At 27.3% G+C, this 15406-nt stretch overlaps 1 protein-coding gene across 1 annotated transcript; it reads left to right on the forward strand.

The window, feature by feature from the left end:
- Nucleotides 1-338: 338 nt before the first annotated feature.
- On the forward strand, nt 339-3525 carry LOC113558031 (zinc finger MYM-type protein 1-like). Its single transcript, XM_026963559.1, has 6 exons — nt 339-458; nt 1186-1774; nt 1891-2415; nt 2549-2571; nt 2631-3206; nt 3307-3525. The coding sequence occupies exons 1-6, from the start codon at nt 339-341 to the stop codon at nt 3523-3525; spliced, it is 2052 nt and encodes a 683-aa protein (XP_026819360.1).
- The last annotated feature ends 11881 nt before the right edge of the window (nt 3526-15406 follow it).

Below are 15406 nucleotides of genomic sequence, written 5' to 3' on the forward strand. Positions count from 1 at the left end.
ATTTTCGTCCTTATTATCGTATTATTTTTTATTTTAATTTGTACACGATATGTTTACAACAGTACACACTAATACATTGACACATAATCAACACATTAATGTGTTTGTATTTATATACTTGTATTATACATTTATAACCAACAGATTATTATATTTAGTATTAATAGTTTCGAATGATTTATTTATACACTACCAAGCAATTGTTTTTAATTTGTATTATACTATTTATTATTTTATTATTCGTCTCTCGATTCTCATCGACACTAGTCGTAATCAGTCATAATATTACTGAAAAAAAGTGCAACATTTTTGTTAAAAGCGTTAATTTGTTTATAAATATGAGTGGAAAACGAACAAAATTAAGTGGCGCTGAATATCGCAAAAGAGCTGAGGAAAAAAAGAAAAAAGAAAAAGAAACTATTTCTCAAACTCTTAACATTCAAACTTTCTTCAAAAAAGTAAAAAAATAACGTACATAATTAATTTATAATTAAAACAAAATAACAAATTTATACAAAATAGTACATTAGTACCTACTCCGTACTCGTAAATAATAAAAAATAATTAAATATATTGTATTGTATTTTATATTATTTAATAAACAACAATGAAAAATACTAATTATAAAGTCGCAATTAATATTTATAAAAGGTTTTTTAAAACCAGTTTTAAATAACCTAATTTATAATACTATTTTGACTATGATTCTATACTATTTATTACATTACATTTTATTATTTATTGTTTATTTAATATAAATTGTAGACAATTATTTGACATATGCAATAACTTTTGTTGTATTCAATGTAATTTAATTTTAATTTTAATTTAATTTTTTTTAAATTAATACTACACTAACTTTATTACTTGGATTATTTAAAATATATTTTTAATTGTGGCATTTGTTAAATATTGTTGATAAATTTATTATAGCTGTTTTAATAATTAAATAGTTTGCTACTCTGCAGCATGTAAGTTTCTTTTTGTATTTATCTGATTTGATAATTACAACAAATGTGCTGATTAGTTCCTATACTTATCGTAAAATTATGTTTGATGTTTTTATTTTATATATTTGGATACACAAAAATTTATTTTAAAATGTATTTACTGCATATAAAAATTCGGCCCTGTGGATTGTAAAAATTTAGTTACTAAAATAGTATGGTATTTTAAAATTTCTAGAAACCCGATTCTGATGAATTAATTGAAAACCCATTGAAACTCGATTCTGATGAATTAGTTGAAAATTTGATGAAAACCGATGACGAAACTTTGAAATCTGACATTAATGTCTCATGTGAAATTACTAATGTTTCAATTTGTCCATCACAAGATCCAGCCTTATGGGATATAAATTCTGATATGGTTGATTATTTTATTCGTAATCCAGTTGAATCAAATCCTAAAATAATCAATTTTGATAATACTATTCGTAAATGTGGTGAATTTAATAGGAAGTTACCATATGATATTTTCAAAAGGAAACTTTTGAATGGTGAAATAAAAGATAGAGAATGGTTGCTATACTCAACATCAAAAAACGCACTATTTTGTTTTTACTGCCTTCTTTTTTCTAATAAAAAAACACAGTTTAGTTCCACCGATTCAGGATTTACTGATTGGAAAAAATATTTTGAAAAAGTTGAACAACACGAAAAGAATTTGACGCATAACGAATCTATTCGCATATGGTTCTCTAGACGTAAAATAACTACCGGTATTGATGTTGAGTTAAAAATTGAACTTGAAAAAAAAGAACTTTATTGGAGAAGTATAATACACGTTTAATTGAAACAATTATATTTTTATCGGGCAGAGGTCTTGTATTTCGTGGCGATAATGAGACGTTGGGTTCTAAAAATAATGGAAATTATCTCGGCTGATTAGAATTAATTGCAAAATTCGATCCATTAATGTCCAATCACCTTGATGAGTATGGTAATAAAGGCCGTGGAAATGTCTCATGTCTGCCCCACACTATTTGCGATGAGTTAATAACACTTACGAACAAATCTGTACTTCATAAAATAGTAAATGAAATAACGTCCGCTAAATATTTCTCGTTAATCGTAGATTCTACTCCCGACATCACGAAATTTGATCAATTAACGATTGCTGTTAGATACGTTAATTTAGGTAGGACTGCAGTAGAGCGATTTTTATGTTTTATTCCATCGGTTGGACATAAAAGTAAAGAAATGGAAGTCGCAATATTAACGAAATTATCTGAATTAAATATCGACATACAGAACTGTCGTGGACAATCATACGACAATGTAAGAAATATGTCAGGTATATTTAATGGTCTGCAAGCTCGTATTAAAGAGAAATCAAAAAATGCAATTTTTAGTCCATGTTCAGCACACTCATTAAATTTAGTTGGTTGTCATGCTGCTGATATAACTAAAGAAGGTTATCACTTTTTTTCACTTGCCCAAAATATTTATATATTTTTGTCTGCATCGACATGGCGGTGGGAACAACTTTCAATAAATTTAAAAAATATACCAAACTCAATGTTTGTAAAAAACTTATGCCCTACTAGATGGTCATCCAGATATAGTGTTTGTAAGAGTTTAAAAATTGGGTTTAAAGCTGTATTAAGTTCATTGAAAACTATAGCTTAGAACATAGATCATAAAACTAGTGTAAGACACGAAGCAGAATCGTTGTACAAAAAAATTGAAACTCTCGAGTTCTCATTTATGATAGCTCTATGGACTCCAATATTAGAAAGATTCGACGCTACAAGTAAAAATTTACAACGTATTAATATTGATTTATCTTGTGTTGTAAAATTGTACGAATCTCTAGAAATGTATGTACAAGATTTAAGAAATAGATTTGATAATATTTTAGCTGAAGCAAAGCAAATGATTGGATATGAAGTCTTTTCTTACGAAGAAAAAAGAAATAAACGAAAAAAATGTTTTCACGATGATCTTAATGTTCAAGATACAATATTTCACGGACAAGAAAAATTCAAAAATGAAACATTTTTACCAATTTGTGATACAATCATTGTATGTTTAAATGAAAGAAAGATGGCATATATTGAGATAAATACTATGTTTGGTTTTTTTTTAAATATAGAGGGAATTGACAATGATATTTTACGTGAAAAATCAAAACAATTAGTAGTTATTTATAGTGAAGATTTAGAACCTGACCTGGAGAATGAGATTATTCAATTTAAAACAATAGTAAAACATTTTTCAGAAGAAGAAAAATTATCTATGCACAGTTTGCTTGAAGCATTAACAAAATCAAAGTTAAATGATTCATTTCCTAATGTGGAAATAGCTTTTAAAACTTTTTGTATCTATACCATGCTCAAACGCTAGCGGGGAGAGGTCTTTCTCAGTTTTAAAGAGAGTGAAGAACTACCAGAGAACCTCATTATCTAATGAAAAGATGTCATCATTGGCTCTAATGTCTATTGAAAATAATTTGCTACAATGTATGGATTGGAATAGTTTTATTAAAGAATTTGCTTCACAAAAAGCTAGAAAAAAGTTTTGAATTTCAATTTGTATTTAAATGTTTATACTTAGTACTAATAGTTATATATTATATTAAAACTACCAATGTTATTATTTGTTTATAAATGTATATCAATTAATAAATTAAACTATTTTTATTCAAATATTTTTTTTTTATGATGAATAACGGTATAAGGTATGTAAAGGGCGGCATATTCGTTAACCCGGCACTGGTAACGTATATACTGTTGGAATATTATTAATCCAAATGTGGTGAAGTGTGTTATTTTTCTTTTTTTTTGAAGATTATGCATTGTGTTTTACGTGGTGAAGAATTTTGAGCCAGAATTCGAGAACCATTGTTCAAGTGAGTTGATAGTATTTTGTATGTGAGCTATAGTGGATCTTGTTTCAGTGCCACTACAATAAATATTACAATCGTCAGCGAATAAAGTGAACTTAACAAGTTTTTGTGTGTTGCTAAAAATATCATTTATGGCGACTAGAAATAATGTAACACTGATTACCGATCCTTGTTAAAGACTGGTTAGTTAAAAAATATTACACCGGAAAATAAAAATCAGGAAAATGTGATCTGGGAAATAAAAATCAGGAAAATATTTCACAGGAATGTAATATTCAGGAATCTGAGACTCTTAAATCTGGAAATATAAGATAGGAAAATTACGCACAAGAACCATAATTCGTAGGAAAATAAATAAAATTCATAATAATTTAAAAACCAAGAAATTATTTCTGTGTAAATAATTGTTCCTGTTATTATTTTCTACGAAATCATTTTCCTGATTTAGGTATACCCCGAAGAAGGGTCCAATAGGTCTGTTAACCATAAATAATCATCACCTTCTAAATTCACACCTCATGTGCATGGTGCGTCTATGTACATCACTCCAACGACTTAATAATAATATTTTATATTTCTATTATAGACTTGTAAAGTACAGTTATAAATTAAGGTAATGAAAAAACGAAATCATAATTTCTACACACGTCTTTTCTACATTTCTTACACACCACATAGAAATACGTTTTATTATCGATAATTTTGTAAATATGTTTACAAATTAAAAATACTGTAGTAGTTATATATAACTATCTACTATGACTTTCGCCGACTGCGACCGCTCGGCAGGGTACGATAGTGCCAAGGATTTTCCGCTCGCCCGCTGCCGATAATCTTCTTATATATTAAACGCTAAAAATAGTCACATTCAGAATAACCAGGATCACGGCGATCGCATAAAAAAAAGGTCTATGAGCTAAGTCGTAGAAAAAGATATTATTACTCTAGATATGATCTATATGCGGTCGATTACATTGATTATTATTATTTCTACTGACGTGATTTTTCGAATATTTTCCACTTTTCGCAGGATTTTAAGACAGAGTTTTTCCAACCCGGTCTTTTCGTATTCGCGCAATGTGTGTTTTTTAAAAGTCTGTACGTATATGGCTTTTCCATCGTTTACGTTCGTAGCGGTGCGATTACGGTAGCGAGTACAACCGCCGATGACGGTTCTCCGGACGTTTTCCTTCGTTCTTTTTATTTTTGCACATAGGATCACGGACACCGATATTCTTTTATTATTTTTGCTAAAATTTACACTCTTATATTCTATTACGTAGAGCAGTGATGTTTGATTCGAAGCCCATTTATCAATACACAATGCTGTTTTTTTGATTCAATTTTATCGTATTTATATAGTTTTGTTGTTTTCTGTAGCTTTAACGGGTTATGGTGTATACCATAAAAGTTTTTCTCGAAGATGTTTGTGTCGCACAGTTTGTATTCATGTGGTTGAGTGTATATTTAATAATACATGATAGGTTTTTTGTTGGAAAATTGGCGAGTTAATAACATTTAATATTTATTGCCGACATTCAAATGAACATTTGAGAAACGTACACAGTGTATTTTATATAATTTATAATAATTATAATAAATATTTTAAACAAATTTGCTCTTACTACTATAATAGTATATTATGAGTAATATGACTAAATGTATCACGTATGTATGACAATAATATTTTATGTTTTTCTACACTAAATAATGCAAACGTTATGACAACATTGATACTGCTGTCAACATTGGGATATTTTTCTTTTTGCAACATTTACCATCACGGAAGCCGGAAGGAGACAAATTTGGTGATTTCAAGTATTTTATTTCACTCACATATCACAGTATTATAATATGGACATTAAGTGCAGATAAATACATAAAATAATATGTAATATTTTTCTGTGGTAAGATTTATATAATGTAAATTAATTAGGCTTCTAGAGTGTAATAATTATCCAACACTCAACCAATAAAAATCAATATATAAAAAACGTTATAAGTATAACTCATAATGTATTTATTTTTGTTAATAATATGCAGTATTAAACAATAGTAATAATTAGCTACCACGTGTTTGTTAATTTTGCTCAAGATTAAATAAATAATTTAATAATTAATAATAATAATAATGAAATTAATAACCATCAATGTGTTTTAATTTATGGCATCAACTGTTTATATATTATATTAAATATTTAAGTATAATTCTACAGGTTTTAAATTAAATAATTATATTCTTATATTGTTAAAAAAAATAGGTACCTACCTAATGAAACTCAATATAGGTATGTATTAATATTTAAAATATGTATTGAAATTATACGGATCATGTATGAGCATTAATATTGAATTTTTTGAATACATTGAGTACATTCAAATAGTATATATTGTTAGGTATTCATATTAGGAATAATACACATAAATCGGTAATTATTGGTATATGCATTAAAAAGACAATTAATAAGAATATTCGAGTTTCACAACACACAAATTATATGAATCATATAAGTGAGACAGATAGACAGTGCTGGACGCAATATTCGTCACAGCTCAGAAACGATTCAAGTTCTCGAGATTAAGCACTGTAAATGCATATTAATTCAACTATCAAATATTATAATATCAATATGTACGATATGTTATATACTCTAACAGGTGTTTGTATAGGAACTTTATACTATTCGAAGTTCGAATATATACAAATTTTGATTTTACTTACTACGCTTACATCATCCGCGATCTGACATAGTCTGATTGCCTACCTGATGGGAGGTTTAATTTCGTTTAAATAGTTTTTCCCCGATGATATCTGACAACTTAATTTAAGTTTTAACACGTAATTTGAACTTTTTCTTCTACAAAACAGAATCAGGCTTTCGACGTCAGGAGTACAGGTATCGATTGTATCGATTGAGGCTGATAACTAGATTCCCAATTACCATCTTTCATGTTTATATTTTAATATAAAAATATGTTTTTATTCATTAAAAAAAAAAAAAAGAAAACCAGGCATGCGGCGGGACAAACTTTTACATCGAATGAAAACTGATAAGTTATAGAAAAACTGTTAACTCACAAATACGGTAATCGACTTTATCAAATTTCTAGTGACCAAATTCTAGACACCCGATCAATATTTCCTATCAATTTTCCGGTGAAACAATTTTCACTCAACCCCCTCGAAGGCGGCTTCTACACACCGGAATCGAGTTTCACCAGGCCCTAATTTATTTATAAAACTGAAAAAAGTATAGTAAATACTAAATGTTATACTAAACTGATAGAAATATTTTATATTTTTGTAAAACTACTATTAAAAACTATTACCTATTCTTAATAAAAACATTTTAATGATTCCAAAAGTTACTAGTTCGAATTTTTAAAAACATTATCAATTAAATAATTTATGGTAAAAAAAAAGTTCTTATTTGGGAAACTAAAATTTGTATGGCCACTGGACACTTCTTAAAAAAAAATATCAAGAATTTGAATAAATTCATTATTAAATGATAAATGAGAGTGAGCATGCTTGGTGAATCAACTTGTATACATAGATATTTTATTATATTCAAACATTTTTAATAAATTTGCTTTTTGATTGATTATAACTTATTTAATTCCAACTATATTAATTTATTTATTTCATCTATCAATATATAAATATATTTTCACTATTTTAAAATATTGTATAATTCATATATTAATGAATTAATTAATTGTTTACTTAATATAAGCCAGGGTTCCAAATATTTTATCGAACCAATTTTGTAAATATAAACAATGTACCGATTGTTAGTGCCTGAGCTATATACTTTAAATTTAATAACACAGAAACTACTCGTTCAAATTTTGATTTAAACAAATTAAAAAAATATATATAACCAACAATTTACAGAAAAGTGGGGTTCCTTTTTAAAAATTAAAAGTTTTATCGTCATAGGACTATCTTGAAATAGTACAAAAATCTCAAATATCCAAAAATGTAATCTTCAAGTATATTTAAAAAGGAGTAGGTAAAAGTATCTTTGGTTAATCATCCTACAAATAATATTATGTTATATGAAAATTGAAATATAATAAAGATCTATCTTCATAGGCGCAATAAATTCAAGTTTTAAATTTGGGGAGCTATTATAATTTGCATGTATGTAATGTGTATATGCTCCCTGAGATATATAAAGATGGAAAGGGATAAACAAACTATTTTGGGGAGGCTATGATTGAATTTTAAGGGGGTTAACCCACCAAGCCCCCCTTGAATTGCGCTTACGCCCATCTTTTAATTTCTAATAAATATTAGTATTTATTACTTATGATTATTTTCGTTCAGAAAGTTAAAAAAAACTCATGTGTTATTTTGTATTTTGCTTTGATTGAATGATAAATAAACACCGGACAAAGTAACATACATTTATCTAATTTATAAGTAATTAATAAATGTTATTTCTATAGTTCTGTACTATCTACATTAAAATATTAATATTTTGTATAAAATATCTTTAAAATTAAATTAATGAATAGTATTGGTAGCTATGTGCAGTATTTTTGAAATATAACAGTATATAATAATAATACATATTTATGAATACTCCTTTTCTTATGTTAATAATGAAATACTTGCTTGTATATTATTGAATGGTTGACTAAGTAATAAATTTAAAAATTTAAACAGGTTAATAACCAACAAATTTAAAAACTAAATTGCATTAATCTAGCTATTAAACAAACAAAAAACAAGAATTTTAATGGAAACACTTGAAATAAAAATTTTAGTTGTACAAATTAACACTTATTACAAACTGGTTACATCATTAAGAATAATGCACATCATATGACGATAAATGTGACTTAAAGTACTACTAAATTCAAACGATAATAAATATGACAGTTGTTTAACTGAATGATCAAAACTTTTTTTGATACATATGAGTAGAATAAATTAAGTATCTACTAAACTATGTATAGTTGTATCATACAATTATTGTACAAAACAAATTTATTATTATGTTGCCAATGAATCAATGATAACAATATAAATACCTAATAAATACCGCTGAACAGTATAACGGCCTTACACGGGAGAATTGGGTAATCAATCAGTTGTACACACAGCGTTTACAATCATCAAAAGTTTAATAGTTGAATATAAATCATATACTATTCGAACAATGAGGTATATTTTTACTTTACCGTAACATTTGACTTTGACAATTTAATTTATGAATCACTGAGTAATTTTATACGATAAAACCATGACGATATCAGAGTTTGATTGTTTCCTTTAGTTTTAAAATTGCAAAGTGTTTTCAAGTAACGATCTTACGACGAATCGCCAGATTGAAAATTCATTCAACTTATTCGATGTTTATGATACCAGAATTAAATAATTAACAATTTATAATATCGGTAATAATAACTATTAGCCTGATAAAAACATTATATTATGTCAATAGCTTATGGCAATAATGAATAAATATTAATAAATAATATTGTTTTTTTGGTACGTAGGTACGCAGACGTAGTAAGTACGTTTATTGAAAAATAATAAATGTATTATCAATACGTAATGAGACATGATAACCGAAGGGCAAGGAATGATAATATTATTATCGTCGTTGAGGCAGATGATGATAACGTTGTGTCTGAACCCCCTTATGAGGATGCCAGCGTAGTATTTGTTGTCTCTCTCTAACCCACACGTATCACAGCAAATTTTACGTTCACAAAAATGACTATAGCCATATTAATTTCTCAAATTAGAGTGAAGTGGCCTATTATAGAATTTAAAGTTAAGAACATTATCTAGGGCATCTCAAAGGCGTTTTATTATATTTTTATTTTAAAGCGAGTTATGAGTATTTTAAAATTGTAAATTTTGTATACATCTTAAAATACTCATAACTCGCTTTAAAATAAAAATATAATAAAACGCCTTTGAGATGCCCTAGACAATGTTCTTAACTTTAAATTCTATAATAGGCCACTTCACTCTAATTTGAGAAATTAATATGGCTATAGTCATTTTTGTGAACGTAAAATTTGCTATGATACGTGTGGGTTAGAGAGAGACAACAAATACTACGCCGGCATCCTCTTATCGATGTTACCACTGAGTGCTTGTAGGTCATAGACATATTTCATAAATTGTTCTGTGCATTGAAGAGAAAACCAGTTTCATCATTGAGTGAGAGTAGTAGTAGGTAATACTCACTGCACAAATTGGCCCATCTATGATTATATAATAATATGCCCATAAAAGCGAAACTAGCGAGACAGAAAGAATGTGAGCAACAAAGATGACAACATTTAAAAAAAAGATAGCATATTACACTCAATTTGATGTCCTAATGTCCTATCATATTATACACAATTATTGACTGTCTCTTTCTAGCAATTTAGACTTGACAATCTACGATAGGGTTTAGTGGACACTGGACGCGCAGTCTATATTATATTATTATAATATTATGATCTATGATCATGTTGTAGGTACCTACAAATTATGATGTATAACCACGAACTAAGATTTAGATACATAAATATTATAAATTTGAGTACGATAATAATTACCTATAGGCACACGTATTTTTCATTAATTATTTCTAGAATATACCTACCTACATTTATTTAAGAGAATGTCAACACGATTTGTTTTCTCTCTTAGACTCACGCGCTACATAGACAAAACGCTCACCTAAAAATCGTTTTTTTTATGATTTTGAGTAATCTAAGAGTAAAATCATCTATTACAATTTATAGAGGATAATATTTTTGAAGGAATGACATCTCGGTTTTATATTTTATTGTAATTTGATTTTGTATTCGACTCAAAATAAAAAAATAAAAATGTAATTTTAAAAGATGTTTAATTTGTTTTGAAACAATATTTAGACAAATCGATATAATATATCATACCCACAAATATATTATTCTCTGTCGTTTTTGTAATAGATGATTTTATTCAAAAACATAAAAAAAAAATTATACACCGTAAATGCGGTTTATCTATGTTATTGCGCGTTAGTCAGGGAGAGAAAACAAACAGTGCGCTGATTATATAATATATTAATAAAAATTCAAAGCGTCGGAAAATGACTTTTTTTCGTCCGGTAAGTAGGTTCTGCTCAAAATAAGATTAATATAATGAACGTATCCGATACGTTTTGAACCTTTATCAAATACCACAGCGGGTAGACGGATTAATCCGGTGTTGTTCTACGTGACAGTTTGGCGAATTTAGATACCTATTACCTATACGATACGTCAATACAATAATATAATATACAATAGGTATAACAATATAAAATAGAACGGCAAGATCTGTTCATTAATATGCGCCATACCGTTAAATCAACAATGAATTTACGACGTCAATATGTTCTAAAGTGTAAATGAACAATTAATTATTCGTAGATCTTACACACTACATACAGTTTAGTTGAAATAATATATTATGTTTAAATTGAATATTCACGATTTGAATTATTGCAGAGTATGAGAAGTACGACGTATAACAGTGAAGTACTAAATACAATAGTACAATAGTCTCGTCCTGCCGTGACTATAGTACATACGAATTATATTATATATTATTTATATTGTAGTTAGGTATTTCGGACAACCTATTATGTGGCCCCTCGTACGACACGGAGTCGTAGACTGGTCTTATTTTTTTCGACTGTTCGGTTTCTTGAATCGAAAATCTTGCAATATTAGCTGTTTTTGGCTTTTCGTATACCTATGAGTATTTTTAAAACCACTATTAAACTCGTTCAGTTCATCTTGGCATTCAGCAACCATAACGATTTTGAAAAAAAAAACAGTGGTTCGAAAACTATATCACGATGAAACAAATATCATAAACACACTCTATCTTAGTCCATGAGACATAATATTATTTTAAACATTATATAGTTTTTGGATAATTATTTATTCAATGGTTATGGTTGTTGAATACCACTATGAACTGGATAGATTATAAGTAATGTGGTATTTACAATTTGATAAGTTTAAAATTCGCAATATTTCGAGTATTAAATCCTTAGTTTTGAATGAACTTTAAATATCAAAATTACCATTTTACAATAATGTGTTTACATTTTTAGGAATTCGACAAGATCTGAAGACTGAATTGGTTAATGTCTATTTAATACGTTCTATTCAAAAATATTCGTATTGAACATAAACGTTTCTAGTAAATAAGTTCGGTGAAATTCACGAGTCCGTAACAATTATCGAAATATTGATAGAGATAGTTTCGGAGGCGACAGAGATGTAACAAAAAATATGTGTAGATTGTGCGGAATCAATATAATAGTCTGGGCGAATTGCAGCGCTTTTTTTTTATGCCGTTCCAAACAATACATCGTCAGCAACTGAAAAAAATTACTCTCTGACCGTGATACACAATTATATACCTATTAAGGTATTACTAATGTATTAAGTAAAATGTAAAATGTATTTTTCGTTTATGTAATTATAAACACAATTTCCAGTTGTATAGTATAAGTTATTCTTATGGGTTGGTTTTCTAAAGGACACAGAAAATGATACGTAAACTATTATTATATTTATAATTTATTTGTTTGATTTTTGAAATGATACAACAAATTAAAAGAACCAATAATTTACGATCACATTTGTTTTTTATTTTGAAGTGTGGTTTTAGTTTTTATTATGGATGAATTTTAATTTTGTTAATTATATTATATTCCTGTATTAATATGAATCTAGCCAGATAGATAAGATAAAAATTGTAAAAGTACTTTATCATAAGTAACACAAGTGGTTTTTGAATGCAACAAGTAAATAGTCTAGTAGTCCATCTAGAATTCTAGTTAATGATAATTAAAATTAATGAATTACCGGTAATACGATATTATTATAATTAAGTAATCTCTCTCGCTATAACACATATTTAAGCATGAAAAGTAAATTATCTTCTAGCTAGCAATATTTGTACTATGCTTATGAGATAAACTAACGTAGGTACATATAACATAATAAAACTGCATACCCAAGCAATACTATAACGCAGTTATCACAGTATACATTCGTCATCTGTATATGACGTATACGAGTGACCTAATTTCATTATGTAACAAAAATACGCATGATTACGTGATTTATATTCACAATGCCAATATGGTGCAACGAATATGCAATATAATATTGTATAATATATATTAATTACATTTTAAAAATTTTAGATTCTGGGTGATGAATATATTGATTAATGATTTTAGAATGATGTTTGATTTTTTTTTTGTGCATGTTTACACGATTTATAATAGAAAAAAATACTTTAATCTTATTTCTTGACGGTGGTTTCTGATGGAAATTGGATTTTATTGATACATTTGAGAGGTTTTAATTGAAAATTCTCAGTATTTTTTGAAATAATAGCCAAAAATAATAACTGAAAAACGGGAATGGTTTTTAAAAATTAGTTTTGGACAAAATTTAATTTAATTTATTTTTTATTCAATAATAAAGAATTTTAGATAGTAGATACTTTAATTTTTTACCATATATCTATATAAGTATTTAGTTAATAGATACTAGATAGTACATAATTTTCAAAATATTTTTGCTAATTTGTGCTACTGATAGATGTTTGAATTTTTTTTTTTTTACTAATGTACAACGCAATTTTCTTTAGTGAGTAAAAAATAAACAATATAAATATAGTATAGCAAAATAAATAACTGTATACATTTAATAAATGATTATTTGGTAATTATTTTGTTAATATGATTCTTAATGATAATTTTCTTACATATTAATATAGAATTATAGAACATCATATACTACAAAAAAAATTTTATGTATCGTTTAAATAGGTATGTTATATTTTATATATTTCATTTATATTCATATAGGCAGAACATCATACACGTAAGTATTTTTGATTAATTATTAAATTAAAAATACCACCTCTTATACAGGATTTACTTATTTCATCATTAACAAACAATGTTAGTTCCCGATCCAGCACATCGCATTGCCTGTTGATATTATTATTTCGTTTTCGCTTAGCGTTCTTTCTGCTCTACTACTAAGGCTCATAGCGCGATATTAAAGACTATTGTCTATTAGGAATGTTGACCTAGCCGAATAGATCCACATTTATTTAAAACGCGGTATTTGCTAACTTGTGTAAATTTTGAATATCACCTTCATGTTGATATGCAAAATCAAAACATCACACATACAAACACTTGTTTAATGCCATTATAAGAAACAGCAATCAGAAGTATGGTGGAAAGTAATACTACTTTTTTCGTTAACCTCTAACAACCAAAGAGACTGTGTTAGAAATAATTGTCGAGCAGTATGTTGATAGAGACGATCTTAGATCTGAAGTATTATTAGATGAAGTATTAAAATTTAGGTAGGTTTGAAGCAGTTTATTAAAAGTTTGACACCTAAACTTGGAGCTAAAGAAGTATGTCCTGATCCCAAGAAATTTTTGCTAAGTTGTTGGGTTTTTGCAATTTAAAACTATTCCATTGGAGTTCAATTTTGATTAATATAGCAATTTTCGGATTGAATATAGGTTCTTACACAATGGACAATTCGGAGTTATAGACTTGCTTTTAGTGGTTGGTAGAAACTTTAAGGATGAAATGATATGTTCCAAGATAAAACTTATAAAAACCTTGATTAAATTAGCATAATCTGATTTATTGTCTTATTGAAGTGCATAATTATATAGTAGTGTATCTAAATGAACACGGACTAAGTCCTATTTATTCTCATATAGTGCTTGCAGAAGGTTCCAAGGTTGCTGGCGTAGTTTGCAGTAAATAATGAAAGATGTGAATTACTGATAAGGCTTCAACTTCAAGGAATGTTCGCAAAAACACAATATTTTTTGACTTCAGCTAATTCTGAAGTATGTGATATAATTGGATTAAAAAAGTCAGTACTCATAAAAACCTTTCCATTAAGTAAAGGCTTCTGAAAATGTGAGAAGTATCTATTTTGGCAACTAGAGCATGGATAAATTGTTTTTAATACTTGAGTGATTTACGACTATGTTGTCGAATGTCTATCAATCAGTGTTTGGAAAGAATTTCGTTCATGAACGCACGTTCACGTTCATATATAGTGGACGATATGTGAACGTCATTCATTTTTTTTCAAATATATCGTGACCGTAAACAACGTTTATATTTTTAATGAATGTGATCGATTTTTAAGACGTTCAATTTATTTATCATTTAATATATTATGTATAAAATATATTGTAATAATAATGTTTTCCCATTATAATTCATATGATATTTATTTGATAGTAACTTAAATAACATGTCAGATATTAAAAATATAATTTAAATACTTTATAAATTGTATATACCCTAAAGTCTAAATTGTATTTTTATTATTGGGTTGAATCGTATATGTTTATGTGTTTTTATATTTACTGCAGAATAACAGTTCCTTAAAAGTAATTAAAAAAATTAAATGAATGCGTTCATTTTTTGAAAGAACGTGAACGTAAACGCGTCCGTTTGAAAAATACACAAACGTGAACGTGAACGAGTTCCTT

The sequence above is a fragment of the Rhopalosiphum maidis genome, chromosome 3, assembly GCF_003676215.2.
Source record: "Rhopalosiphum maidis isolate BTI-1 chromosome 3, ASM367621v3, whole genome shotgun sequence".
Classification (NCBI taxonomy): domain Eukaryota; kingdom Metazoa; phylum Arthropoda; class Insecta; order Hemiptera; family Aphididae; genus Rhopalosiphum; species Rhopalosiphum maidis.

Coding starts and splice junctions, on each gene's coding strand:
- LOC113558031 (XM_026963559.1), top strand. CDS start 339: ATGAGTGGAAAACGAACAAAATTAAGTGGCGCTGAATATCGCAAAAGA. Junction 459..1,185: donor TTCAAACTTTCTTCAAAAAA/GTAAAAAAATAA, acceptor TAAAATTTCTAG/AAACCCGATTCTGATGAATT. Junction 2,572..2,630: donor GTCATCCAGATATAGTGTTT/GTAAGAGTTTAA, acceptor ACTATAGCTTAG/AACATAGATCATAAAACTAG.